Source organism: Poecile atricapillus, chromosome 2 (genome assembly GCF_030490865.1).
Source record: "Poecile atricapillus isolate bPoeAtr1 chromosome 2, bPoeAtr1.hap1, whole genome shotgun sequence".
Classification (NCBI taxonomy): Eukaryota; Metazoa; Chordata; class Aves; order Passeriformes; family Paridae; genus Poecile; species Poecile atricapillus.
Window position 1 is genome coordinate 81,400,682 of NC_081250.1, and position 13,768 is coordinate 81,414,449.

The 13,768-nt window shown below is 34.1% G+C and overlaps 1 protein-coding gene across 1 annotated transcript in view; it reads left to right on the plus strand.

The window, feature by feature from the left end:
* Positions 1-13,768, plus strand: part of SEMA5A (semaphorin 5A) — a 412,149-nt gene that overhangs the window by 167,494 nt on the left and 230,887 nt on the right. The window contains exon 4 of the mRNA XM_058831651.1: positions 7,652-7,697. Coding sequence (XP_058687634.1) covers positions 7,652-7,697 — 46 coding nt within the window. The remainder of the gene's footprint in view (positions 1-7,651; positions 7,698-13,768) is intronic.

Here is a 13,768-nt window from a genome sequence, read left to right on the forward strand (position 1 = left end):
CTTTGCAATCTGTTTCTTTGTTGGTTTGAAGGGGGAGAAGACCAGATTAGGGGAAGGATACAGCAGTCTGTGAATTACCCAGGCAAATTGTGCATTGCCTTTTTTGCCTCCTCATCTCCTGACAATGTACATAACATGTAGCAGCTTTAGTTTTCATAAATAAAAAATTGCTAAAAGTGTTTGTTCATTTTGGCTAAACGAGAGACAACAAAAAGCATGTCTGAAAACCAGTAGTTATGGGCAATTTTTTTATTTTTTATTTTTTTGTGACTTTTAACTTTATTTCTTTTCTTAGTGGTTTTATCCAAACCATGCAATAGCAATTATGTCTATTTTTAAAGGGAAAATGAAGTTATCCTCTTTTCCCATTCCTTCTGTGCTTGAAATTTTGAACTGGTAGCAGCCTGGATTCATTGGATTTTTATTTATAAAAATGTGGATTTTTATTTATATTTTTTTTTACATTCAATATCCTAATAGTGGTGGCTTTCTCCTATATGTTCTCCTGCAGGTTAATTAAAGGATTATGACTTGCTTTGATGTGGCTTATTGCCTCAGTCACTCCTTATCTCACTAATGAAGAACAGTTTGGCTTCTCACTTAATTAGATGTGTGTTTGGTAACATTAATTTGAGCCATTACCACTACTTGCCATAATAACAGAAAGGCAAATTAAGGATTTATGGATGCTAACTCTGAAGCAGGCAGCATAGTGCCTGTGAAAATGGCAGGCCGCATAGCTTTCTCAGTCTTGCCTGAGAAAGTGGCCTGGGAATTCATGGGGAGAAATTAAAACAATCCTCAGAGACAGAAAACAGCCTTGCAGGTGCTGTTTGTCTGTTCCTTGTTTTCTTGCAAGAGAAAGTCGAGGGGTGGTGAGCCCAATGACCAATGATGGTGATGTGTTAGTTTACTAGCCAGTAAGAGTTTCTTTTCTGTACTTTTCACGTATTGGTCTATAAAAAAGATCTAAAGCAATAAACTGAGAGAAATTCTCCTGATCGACTCCCGAGAGAGTCTGTGTCGTTCTTCCCAGCCGTTCCTAATAGAGCGACATGGATTCATTAACAGTGGTTTAAGAATCTCTAATAAAGGAATAAATAATGATACAGGTTTGCTTCTTGCTGTTGTCTGCTCCTAACAGGACAATCTGAGAGCTTCATGTTAACAAGGTTCTCTGAGGGCTACATATACAGGGAGAATATAGACAGAAGGTGTTGGTGCTCTATTCTTTGAACATCCATCTGGGTATCACTGCTCATTTAACACTTGTCTCAGGGTAATCAATGCCTGTCCTTCCACTGATTGAACTGGGCTAATCTAGTCTAATGTATGGTTTAGTGCTACATCTGTGAGAAACCATCATTTATTCTGCAGAAAGAGGGAGGTCTTTTTCCCCCTAATGCTTGTCTTTCCTACCTTACTAGCAGGTTCCTGAATATTTTTTAAAGTTTCATACCTCTTGCTTATGCCTGGTTCCACTGCAGTTTTCTCCTTCTTTGCACCAAGGCTGGTAATAATCTGGTTGCAGAGTGATGCTTGTCAATTCACTAACTCCACAAAAGTCTTTTCTTTTCTTGTGCTGATTTAATGTCTTGTCATTTTAATTAGAGTAGCTGACATGGTGCATCATCACCAGGGGCCCTGGAGTTGACTCAGAGTAAGAAAAAAAAAGAGAAACTACTACTTTATTAGGGATAATTGGAACTTTTGTCATTGTCATTGCAGTTTATTTTCTTAAATTAAAATAAATAAATAAATAAATACAATCCAAACTTTGGATATTTAAACTCTACTTTCTCCTCCTGACCTTTCTTGCACCCCACCTCCAACAACTCAAGCAAACTTTATGTGCCCAAATTGACTATTGTAGTAGGAGACCACAAAGAGTTTGTACTGTCTAAAATTTCTGGGTTTAAGCCCATTTCCATTGCTGGGGAGTTTTTTGGAGGAGATGTAACAGCAAGATTTAAATTTAATTTCAAATTAATCTTGAAAGAAACAGAAGATTAATATATTTAACAATGAAATGGCAACAAGCCACACAGAATTTGTATGGCTCTTAATGTGAGTGAATATTGTACAGTATATGTAATACCTGCCAAAATATAAAAACTGAGGGCATGTACTTTGATATATGTGTTGCAGCAAAAAAAAAAAAAAAAAAATTGAAGTTTTGGTTAGCCACATTTATGAAATACAGGACTCACTTTTAACAGGATAAAGTTATATCCAACAGCTTACTAAATAAATAACTCAATAACCTCTCAAACTCATCTGGACTAAAACAATATTCAGAAACATCCTTGACCTGCATGCATCAGAGACAGACAGTTTTCAAATATTGTGAGGCCATTGCCAGTTGGGAGGAACTTGAGTGCTGTGTGTGAAAAATCAAGGCCAGCAGAGGAAGATGTTAATAGAATAGAGATAACATGGCATGACTTCAGGAGGAAGGTGAACCCAGAGCTGCAGGGGCCCCTGATACTTTTTTGCTTCTTCTGGAGAAGCCCATGGCAAGAAATACATACATACAAGTGACATCTGGCTGTTGCTGAACATCTATGCAGGAGTGCTGTGTTCTAGGATCTCCAGCATTGCTGAGGCTGTATGAGGAGCCACAGGGAAGCAAAGTAAAGTTTACTAATCCAGAGGAGAAAGCATGAGAGAAGGAAATCAGATTTCACAGGACCCTTGAGTGGATTAATTCAATTTTTATTTGAATTCTGCCATAATTGGCTCCCACAGTATTTTTTCTTATTCTGGTTGACAAGCTCATTGTCTCACTGGTCAGCTCATGATTATGTGAATCTTCCCTTTGCCACCTTGAATGCTAGTAAAATGTGGTTAGTCTTCATTCCTCAAGAAAACCTGTAATTTTAGAAGTTGTTTAAAAAGAGCAATAAGAACAACAAAAATCATTTATTCGTAATTTTTAGGAGGGATCAACATGACCTACTAGTCAGAAATACTTATCTCTGTGCATATGCTGTTTTTACATTTTTAGCATTTATCAGTAAGCCTCTCATTTCATTAATCTCGTTTGCTGTGGCTTCCATTTCGTGCAAAATGAAGATAAATATAACTTTTGGCCATTCTGTTTTTTGTTATTTTAATTGGACCATTTTCATAAATGTTTCAGGTAGAACACTTGGATTAGGTTTCTTTTATTTCCAATGTGTCATCCTTGACTTTTCAGACATTTTTCCTATAGATTCATGATTTAACCAAATAAATTTAGTATATAATAGTTCTATTTATATTGATTATCTCCTTTTGCCCTTAACATTTTTTTAAATTTTCTTTTCACTTGCTGACTTTACTATACTGCAAAACTAGAATTGTCTTTCACTCAGAACTTTACCATCTTAATTGTGGAATTGTGGAATTTTGCTTAATAGTTGACTCCTGCAGAGTTTATACTTTACATTTTCAATCTTACCTTTTTTTTTCCCAGTGAATTGAATAAAATATTCTTCTTTTATGTGAATTAGTTTTTTGAAAGTGAACAGGAAGGAATCTTTTGTTAAGTTTATTTCCAGGAGATTTGGCAGTTTATCTGGTCATACCTTGAGTGTCTGAGTTTGATTCAACCCCCATTTATTGATTCAGGCTTTCAATTGCAAATGCACGATGCGGGTTAGGATGGGTTGTGGAGATTTTCTGCAATATTATGATATATATTTTGTCATATTTTTAAAGAAGGCTTAATCCTGAATCCATGTTATCCTGAACTGTGTGTGCCATCCTAATGTTCTTCTAATTCATGTCTGTGTTTAATGCAGAAGTATTTATTGTTGTTCTATTCAGCTTTTATAGCTTACAGTTTCACAAAGAAAAGGGTAAAATGTAATGGTGACAACGATTACTAACATGATGTACTTTTGAATCTTTATGTATTTTCAGTTGTTTTTTTACTTGGACTTGTTCAGGAACATACAGAAGATTAGTTATATACTTTTAGCTGTAGTCATACTGAATGTATTCGCTGCAGTAGATTGAAATATATTGTTGTGAATGAGGTGACTGGAGCATGTTTTATATGTGCTTTCATTCAGTTCCCACTGATACCAGTGGAAGTGTTTACCTTTGGGTTTCAGCAGGCTCTTGACTAATAGGTTTCAATTATAACAGCTGAGCTAGAAGAGTTGTTCAGTGCTGTGAATGTAAAGCAGAATGCTGTATCTCTGAAGGAGTAAAGGACGCTGGTTTATCTCAGTGTTATGTTTTCTTCTCATTAAGTGTCCTTCTGTTTGCAGATTTATGTAACGTATTTGCTTTCCTCATTCATTAAGCATGAAATAGAAACAAATTTGCCAATTACTGCCAGTGTCAAATCTATTTAGTTCCAGTGTTGTATTTTTTTTAGTTCCAAAGTTGTTTTTTTTCTTGCTTATTGCCACCATATTTGGAAAAGAGGCAGGGCTGTGTGTGAAGAGGTCATACCTGTGCTTCAGAAATGTAATTTCATTTTTCTTTCTCATTCTTTGTTGCCTTCAAAGTATAAATGCTCTGGAATAAAGCTGAACAGAGGTTGAAAAATGGCAGTCCAGGCATAATCTTAATAACACTTTGAAAAAATGTTGTCACCTGTCTTGTGAGGAGCATAATGGCTCTGAGCATGTCATGAAAATTGGGAATTACTTTTTCTTTGGACTGCCAGATTTACTAATACTACATTTGTGGGTTTATTTTTACTCTTATGCCATATGCGATTTTTTTTACTGTCATGCTAATTTCTTTAATTTGTTTTTTACATTTTTTTCATATATGTGCTTTCTGAATGAGTTCTCACATGCTAGAAATACATGCTTTAAAATGTTAAACTGTTGGATTTGTAAAACTAAACGTAGTCCTACAAGTTCTACTGAAGTGAGCCATCTAGGTAGGAATAGCTCTTATTGCTCTCTGAGTGCTAGTTTGATTTAGCCCAGGATTATTTATGTAGTCACAGTCAATCTGTGCTGTCCATTTTTCCAGTTTATGTTACTAAGGTATTTTTATTGTCTCTTGCGCACAGCTTTTCTTGTTTAAATTTCTTTCTTCTGGCTTTCCAAAGCTAGAAATATTTTAATTGGTTATTGTCAGCTACAGGAAATTGAAAAATGTATACTAATTAGCTCTTCCTCTTGATCATTCACGTGAATGTAGACATTTTAGTTTTCCTAAGACTTAGTGGGTCAATTTTTCTAATTTCACACTGAATATATTGTGTAGAAGTGTTGTGCTCTACTGAATAGGATAAAAATCTAATTTTCTAGGAAGAAAAATATAAGAGAATTGTTGAGTGTCTGTTTTTCTTCAGGCTGGCATTTATTAGTTTAGAATATTTACAGTTTGGGACAATAGCTTACTTTTTAATAGGTTGAAATTATGTCAGATTGAAAGATGATAAAAAGACATTATTAATTTGATAATCTGTCCTAAAAAGGCCTCATCAGGCATAAATTTACAGCAGATATCTGAAGATAAAGTTTACATAGCAAATGAAATATGTATTAACTACTTCCTGAAAACTAAATGTGTGAGACCAGACTGCTCACATATTCTGCAGCAGAGACTGCATTTATTTGTAGAGTGATATGGGACATTTATGTGCCATTCTTGTTAGTCTGATACCACTGAGTTAAGAAAGCAGTTTCTATCTGCTGAAGATGCTGAAGAAAAAAAAAATTTGTCTTGCTACAGCAGTGAAGTTTGTTTCTTTGATACTGGAGTGAAAGAAGTACAATGATGGGTGATGGAAGCTTAAATGCACCGAGATGAGGAGCAGACCAAGTATTTGTGCTCCCTGCTGAATACTTCTGGGCAAGACATTGTGCAGAAGTGGAGGTATTTTTTGTCCTCACAGAGGAAGTGTAGAAGACTTTATAGAAAGACTATAATGCATTGCTTCTTGGTGTTTTGATGAAAGTCTTTCAAGTCCACTTGCATGTAACTTGTTGGTGAAGTTTTGTGTACACTTTGTTCTGCAAAGTACTCTTTTCTTTGTTTATCCACTTCAGGTCTCCCCATGACACAAACCCAAGTATTTTAGCTATTTCTTTGTGGTGATTTAGCGGTATAATAAAAAATATTCTGTCCTTATTTTATTTTCATATGAATTCTTGCCCTTTATAACCTGCCTCCTGCATTTTGAGAAACTTTTTAGCACTACTCCTAGGAAAGACTAGTGATATGGTTCCTGCACAGCGCAATTTAAGTAGACCATATATATACCAGGGCCAATAAATAAATACTCATAGCTGTTTCTGAGAGTTCATAAATAAAGATAGCCATGATGGCCATGGTGGTTGTGTTTCTGAGTTAAACACAATTTATTTTTGTTTTTTCCCCTTCCCTGCTGTCTCATTAAAAAAAAAAAAAAAAAAAAAAGATGTAAACTATAGGTTCTGACCATCTGTGCCCATTAACAATACCTGATACCTCTTTGGAAAGAATTGCAATTTTTATCTCAAAAAATTGGCCTAGTTTTAATTTTGATTACACACCTCTAAGCTACATGGATCTAATACTGCTGGTAATTCATAAATATTGCAAATATTTAAAGTTCAAGTGTAAATTTGCCCATCTCTTTATCATCCGGGTTTTTTTTTGCTACTTTAATTGATTTTTAAAAAATCTTATAAATTACTGTTACATATTTGTTATGAATAAATTAAGATTGTTATTAATATATTAAGATTCAATCTTAATAAATTAAGATTGAAGTAATTTATATTATTATTGTAAAATCCTTTTTATTTTCATCTGTAAAACAATCACTCTAGTAGCATTGGAGAATCAGAATTTTTTACATAAGGTGAAAGACAGACAGAAGAGGACTGGGGGTGTTATATCTGTGAAGATGCAGTAGAAAGAAATGAATAATGAAAAGAAGAAAAAGAAGTGTGATAACAACTAAGAAAGAAAAAAAAACAGTGGTGGGGGAGGAATATGTCTTACTTGTAGTTTGCCTGGGCTCCTCCCAAGGTCTGTAGGTGCAGTGATGCTGCTGTACAGAAAACGCCGAGTGAGAAATCTTTTTGCAATAAATGTACAGGCTTTTGAAAACTGCTTGGTTTGTTTGCTCCTGCTGTCTGTGGGGAAAAAAAAAACCTTAGGCTTCAAAGAAATTAGACCATATAGAGCAAGACTTCTCTCAAAATTGTGAAAACTCAGGGACTTGTACTGATTCACCATCATACTGGGATCGTGTGCTTCAAACTTTACATATATGTGGCTGAGCTAATTTCATGAGGTTCCCTTCTTTGTGGGGAGAAATGCAGAGCTTCAATCTTCCTGTCCATATATTCTGATGTAGGTATCCAATGCTGGTGATATGAATCTGCCAAAAGCACTGAGTATTCCTTCCCATTGATTCTAAAGGAAAACTGGAGCAATGAATCAGATGTACATATACCTACTACATTCACATTCAGCCAGTCCTTCAGACTGAAAATCTGTTTTAGAAATTAGCTTAGTCCTTATCCGAAAGGCATATATAGACTGACTCTGAAAGAATTCGAAGTCCTGAATAACTGTCACTCCTAAATTTTTTTCTGCGTTTGTAGTCATTAATCATGTTTTTATTTAAACAGTGGTAACATTTTGTTTTCTTGCTTAAACATTAGTAATAATTAATTTTTATCTGCTATTTTTTTAACCCTAGAAACTACCTCTTCAGACTGAAGCTTGAAGATCTCTCTCTAATACAGGTATGTTTCATTTCTCTTTACTTAGTTCCACTGCAAGATGTAGGTAACCAGATGTTTTAAAGCAGATAATCAAAATATTCATAAGCTTCATAGCTACATATAAATATGCATCTATTTTTGTCCTTTTTTTGGCCCCTTATTATATAGGTCATATTATCCCTTTTAATTCCAAATTAGCCTTTGTCCCAGGCCATAGAGATCTGATGCTGCCTTAGTCTGCTGTGATTTATTTAGAGTGGATTTTCATAGTCTTCATTAATACAGTTTAAAATTAACTACCTTTAGAGTCAGTACTGTCCCTATTAATTAATGAAGTAATATTATTCAGCTGAATACAGAAAAGTAAAATCATTTCAGGTAAGACTGACCTTGTGATTTGTAAAAAAACTTGTATATGCTTTAATTAAGCTTTCAGATTTTATCTGCCTTCCTAGACTACTAGAAAGAAGATCTCATGTTAGCTTATATATAATCAAAATTTCAATATTAATAAATATTAAATTTTGTTGCTAGTGTTTAAAGCTGTCACACAACAAGAACCTTTAATATACAGAATTTGGGCTGTCTGCTTTCATCTTCTATGGCATCTTTGATATCCTGACAAATAATTTAGGTCCTAAAGATTCTTTTTGAGAGGTTGCATTCAGAGGTGTCTGATGGTGCCACCATTGTAGTTTATGCTGCTAATTCATAGATCGAAGTTCACGACTTTCCTCTGTTAGGACATGTATCAGTAGGCTGAATTCACTAATGAGGGAGAAATCTGTACGTTTAAGAGGTTTATAATTGTGCTGACCTCTTCTCACTTCAATCAGAAAAAAAATACAAACTGAGCCCAGAAATCATATCGGTGATGTTATAGTAGGTAACTGGGTTTCAGTCTTAGGCCTTTAAACAGTCTTCTCAAATTGATTTTTGGTGAAGTTTCTTATTTTGTCTTCAGCGTTGTAGCACCACTGGTTTACCTCTATATCTTCTAACATTCTTCAACAAATCTTCAGAGAAGATTTGTTGTTTCTAAATCAAAAGTGTTCTATTTTTTTTTTCCACCAGCATGTCTTTACTATCCCTACATCTAGTGTTAAATTTTCCCCTTATTTCCAAGCCCACCATTATGACTCCTTCATATTTTTCCTTCCCAGATCTTCTCTTTCTCTTCTTTCCCTCTACTTCACTTACAGTTCTGTTAGAGTACCTCAGGATAGCCATTATTCAAAAAATGTTTCCTTGGATATGCCAGTTTGGGCAGCTCCAAATCAGCTGTGAGGTGACTGAAGCCTTTGTTTTAATTTGTAGGATGAATTGTTTAAGATTTGGAAACTACTAAAGAACATATTCAGGTCTTGTCTTCTAATCTGGTATTATGGTTGAAAGAGGTAGGAACAAAAGTAGGAAGCAAAGCAAAAGCTATATTCAATCCTTGCAAAACAGACTGATGGAATTTCAGGGAAGAAATAAAGCTTGCTGTGGTTTAACTCGTTGATACTCTGTGTGCTAGTTTGCATTTGTTTGGCAAGGGACTGAACACTTCAGCATTTCATGTACGGACAGAAGAAATTTTCTTTTAACATTTCTTTTTCTTCACACAGTTTTTGTCATAGTAATAATGTAAAAAAATATCTCATTTAATGCTTCTACTTATGTTGTTTGATTTGATTTTTTTTTGCATTAGCCAGCTTTTGTAAAAACATGCAGATGTTTCACAAGCTAATAAACCATGTTTTCATATCTTGAAGAAAACGCACACAGTGAAGTACTATCTATGAGAGGCTTTCAGCATAGCTCAATAATAAGACGAAAAAGGGTAGAAACAAGACAATCTATATAGCTGTTGTTTAATTATCTTACAAAATTCCTTAAGCTCTAGTTTTGCTATTGTGTGTGGGAATCAGGAAAAAAATTCTCTTGCATAGCAAATATTTTTAATATGGAAGCAAATTGGAGCAGTTTGCACCCTACTTTTCCACAGTTTTCAATTAGAATTTTATAACTTTATTTCCTTTACATTAACACTTCGATTTTTTTATTTCTTTTTAAATAGTTGATTCATCAGCTGAATCCTTCTTATTTTATTTTTCTCTCTGGAAAACAAGGGGAATGCCTCAAACTAAATTTTGACCATTGATGCACTTCAGTTATTTTTGTCTGTTTCCTCGTCTCTCATGCCTAATTGTCTATTGAAATATATTAGTTTGTGCACACATTTTCACTGGGAAGACAATAGGCTTCATTTTACATGTAATCAACAGTAAAAAACTCATTTATAGCAAAAGCATATTTTAAAATATTTTGTTTACAAATTTCTCTTTATTTTTGGAAAGATTTACAGTTTATAAATAAAATGTTCTTTTGGAGTATTATCATATATTGCAAGATTACCAGATACTGTTTTGTAATAGGAAAGCTTTCTAAAAAGGAAAACATTAAATAATGACTTCTTGTTTGCAAACTTTTTCAAAAATTTCTTTGGGCCAAAATATGTGTATGTCCTGTCTTTTACAAGTGTATGCCTGGAAAATAGTTTGTAAACACAAGATAATCTTCCTTGAAAAAAAAACAAAACCCAACAAAAATCCAAACCAAAACCAGACATCCATTTGAAATTAAAGTTATCACAAAAGAAATGCAGAACATGTATTAAGAGAGTCCTGTTTCTACCAGTTTAGTGGAAGTTAATCCCTTGTAAAAGTGGGGTTAGAGTGCTTCCAGAGTGCATCAGACAGGATGTGCATTTAAACATGAGCTGGGGCTGTGCACTTAGACATCGTCACCATTGTGGGTACATCAAAATTGCAATTCCACATGCCATAGTTCTGTGCTCTGTACTTTATAGGAAGAGCATGTTGTTTAAATAATCAAGTTTGATATGATAATATCTTTAACAAACCAGTATTTGATGTGTCTCAGCAATTTTCTTTGTGTAGAAGAATAAAGAAGAACAGAGCAAGTGAAAGCCTTTCAAGCTGTTGATGGAGAAGCCTAAGAGTAAAATTGTTCAAAGCTGCCGGTTGGAACAGTGCTTGTATAATGATTATGGATTAGGGAAGAAGCACTCATTGGGGTTATAGAAGGGCAAATACTTTATTGCTCTGTCTGCAGCAACACTAGGCTCACAGACAGAGAAGGCCTGACTCTGCATAGATTTGTTTTGTGAGCTTTACTTTGCTATTGCTCACCTCAAGTAACAGTAAAATGATCCATAAAAACATTGGCCAAGATGAAAGCTAGATTTCCTGAAAGCTCTGTTTTATTTCTTAAAATCTAAAAGCAGAAATCTAAATAGTAGTTTGTAAATGAGTAAATTTATTTTCAAAAATGTATTTTAAAAACCGTGACATCTAGGAAAGGTCAGCAGTAATAGTGGGGCTTTGACATTATGTAATGGATGACTGTCACAAGTATCTGTTCTCACCTTTTTTCCTAACTTTTTTGAAATGAGAGCTTCTAAATTCAAACATTTATTTGTGTCTGCCTACATGACAAATGTGCTGATGTGTCTGTAAAGAGTGAAAAGATAATACATGCTGGCTTATAAAAGTCTTTATGCCACAGTTGCCATAAACAATAATCCAGCCTGCATAATCTTTTACGAACCTCATAGAAAGTGTACATCTTTTTTTCTTCCGTAAGCTGAACTTCATATATTCAGGTTGTTAAGTCATTTACAGTGTATATGCTTGAGTTTGCCTTTCTCATGTAAATGTTCCATCTATGAAGTCTATTTCATATTTGAGATGCTCAGAAGGTTAAATATGAGCCTGTTCCACATGGTTCTGTATTTACATGGTTCTCCACAGGTTTTATTCTCATTCAGAACCTGCATATCTTTCAGTTAGAACAACACATACCCTCAGAGTTTAAAGGCAATTTTAAATCAAATTTTAGCCCATTTTTACAACAAGGTTCAAATTAAATGCTTTATACAGGCTAAGAAGATCATAGTTTTGTTTTTATGTGTGTTATTCAACTTTAAATTCTGGAATCTTGAGGATTTTGGTTTATAGATGTGTTTGTGTGTATGTGTTTATACATGCACATCTACTAACAAAGCATTCAAGGAATTAAAGACAAGAGTGGAACTATGAACTTTCTGGAAAAGGAGCGACTTTGGAGAACAAATTTTACCTAACAGAATTCTTGCTATTGTTTGCATGTGTCAAGAGTGTCCGAAATACATGTTACATATGATAGTTCACTTTGATATGAGTCATTAATGGCTAGATGGTAGGCTAAATAATGAGTTAAGTAAATTGTACTATTCTTTGAGTATATATTTTGTGTGCACCTATGTGAAAAAAAGGGAATTTGATTCCATAATTTAGGTTTTTTTTTAAAAAAGTCATATATATAACCTGAAATGTTTTTTTAAACTTTACCTAAATTTTAATTATTAACATTTAATTTTTAGTTTTTTAAAATAAGTTAAATCCTCACCAGTGTTGTAGTTCCATTTTGAAAATAACAATTGTTTGCTATTGTTATAAACAGGTCTTACTATATATTTAAGTTTTTTGAGTCACTAAATAAATAGAATACTTAAAAGGCTGCTTAATTATTTTTCTTAAACTTTTATTCATTGTATTTTAATCCATTAATTTTCTGTGTTGTGTGTTACTTACAGTCACTATTTGTGTAACAGATGCCTGATTTGTGAAATACGTGAAAGAAACATGAATCGTCATTTTATTTTGGGGTGAAGCGACTGTGCTGAAAAGGAAATGCAAGAAGTATTTTCTCTGATATCACACTTGAAGGCATAAGGGACATCAAGTTAGGATGTCCTTAATTGATCACAATCATGGTTTGGCAATATTGAAATGACAAGAAGATTGAGATTTACCATTTTATTTGAGTGTCTATGCAGGGGAAAAACAGACAAAACAAATAACAAATCTCTTCTTGGGTTCTCCTGTGCCCAGTATCTATTTAAGAGTGAGGGAAATAGAGAATGTTCCTCGCTTTTACAGGTACTTTTCTCTCTTTTGTTAAGTGAAGGTAGCATCAGCCACCAAAATACTGTTTCTTCTTAGACCCTTCACATTTGTGTCTATGACACACAATGGATAAGCCAAGTGCATAAGTTGGCATTACTTTTGATGATGTTCCAAGTTCCTTAAAAGGTTGGAAGTGAAGGAAGCAACTTGTGCTTATAAATTTTTCCAAAGAAGACTGAGGTGATCAAATCACAGAGTGACCAAAAAATAATAGAGCTGGTGCAAACATCTCTTTTGATGCTAGGGATGAGCAAAATGTGCAGAGGTATTTGGACTGTTAACTTTTGTGTAAATTGGTACTAAGAGCAGAGTTTAAAAAGGGAAAAAATTAAGAAAAGGCAAAGGACCGTGCATCTACATATCACAGTGCTACTGCTGTCAAGTACCTCTTCATCTTGTTGATATATTTCCAGTGGTAGATTGTTGGATTCAATTATACAATAAGTGCACAAATAATTAAATTAGAATATTGGAAATTTAAAGACTATGTAAAAGTATTTGTGAAGCCAGAGCTAGTCCTTTCTAGCTGGTACTCTTAGCTTCACTTATGTATTAGCCAGAGTATGGCTAATGTTCTAAAACCATTTCGGTCATATTTTGTCTCCCTGAAAATCAAGCTTTCTGACATTGTTTTCATAGTTTCTAAAGACTTTCCCAGAAAAGTAACCATAAACATAGATGTTTATACATTCCATTAAAGATATGTCTTCTGATGGACATTTCTTACGACCAGTGTGGCTGAGAAGGTGGTAACCTGACTATCCAATCCCTGGTAATTGTCGACAATCTATAAATATTGAAATGACAAAATAAAGTTTCCTTTTCCTCTACCACACCTTGAGTGGTGTCTGTGTAAATAATTTCGTGTCCAACAGTGACAATATTTGGCCAACTACTGATTCACTCTGCATTCTGAATTTTCTTTCCATGTGTGGGATTTTTCATCTGCAGAAGTGTGGTTACACATACCAGCTAATTGTTTAAAGGTTTTTTTCTGTGTGTGATATATAAGTTCATATGCAGACCTCTACTAAAAAATATATAACAGGGCATGTGAGACACCCAACTGGATGTGTT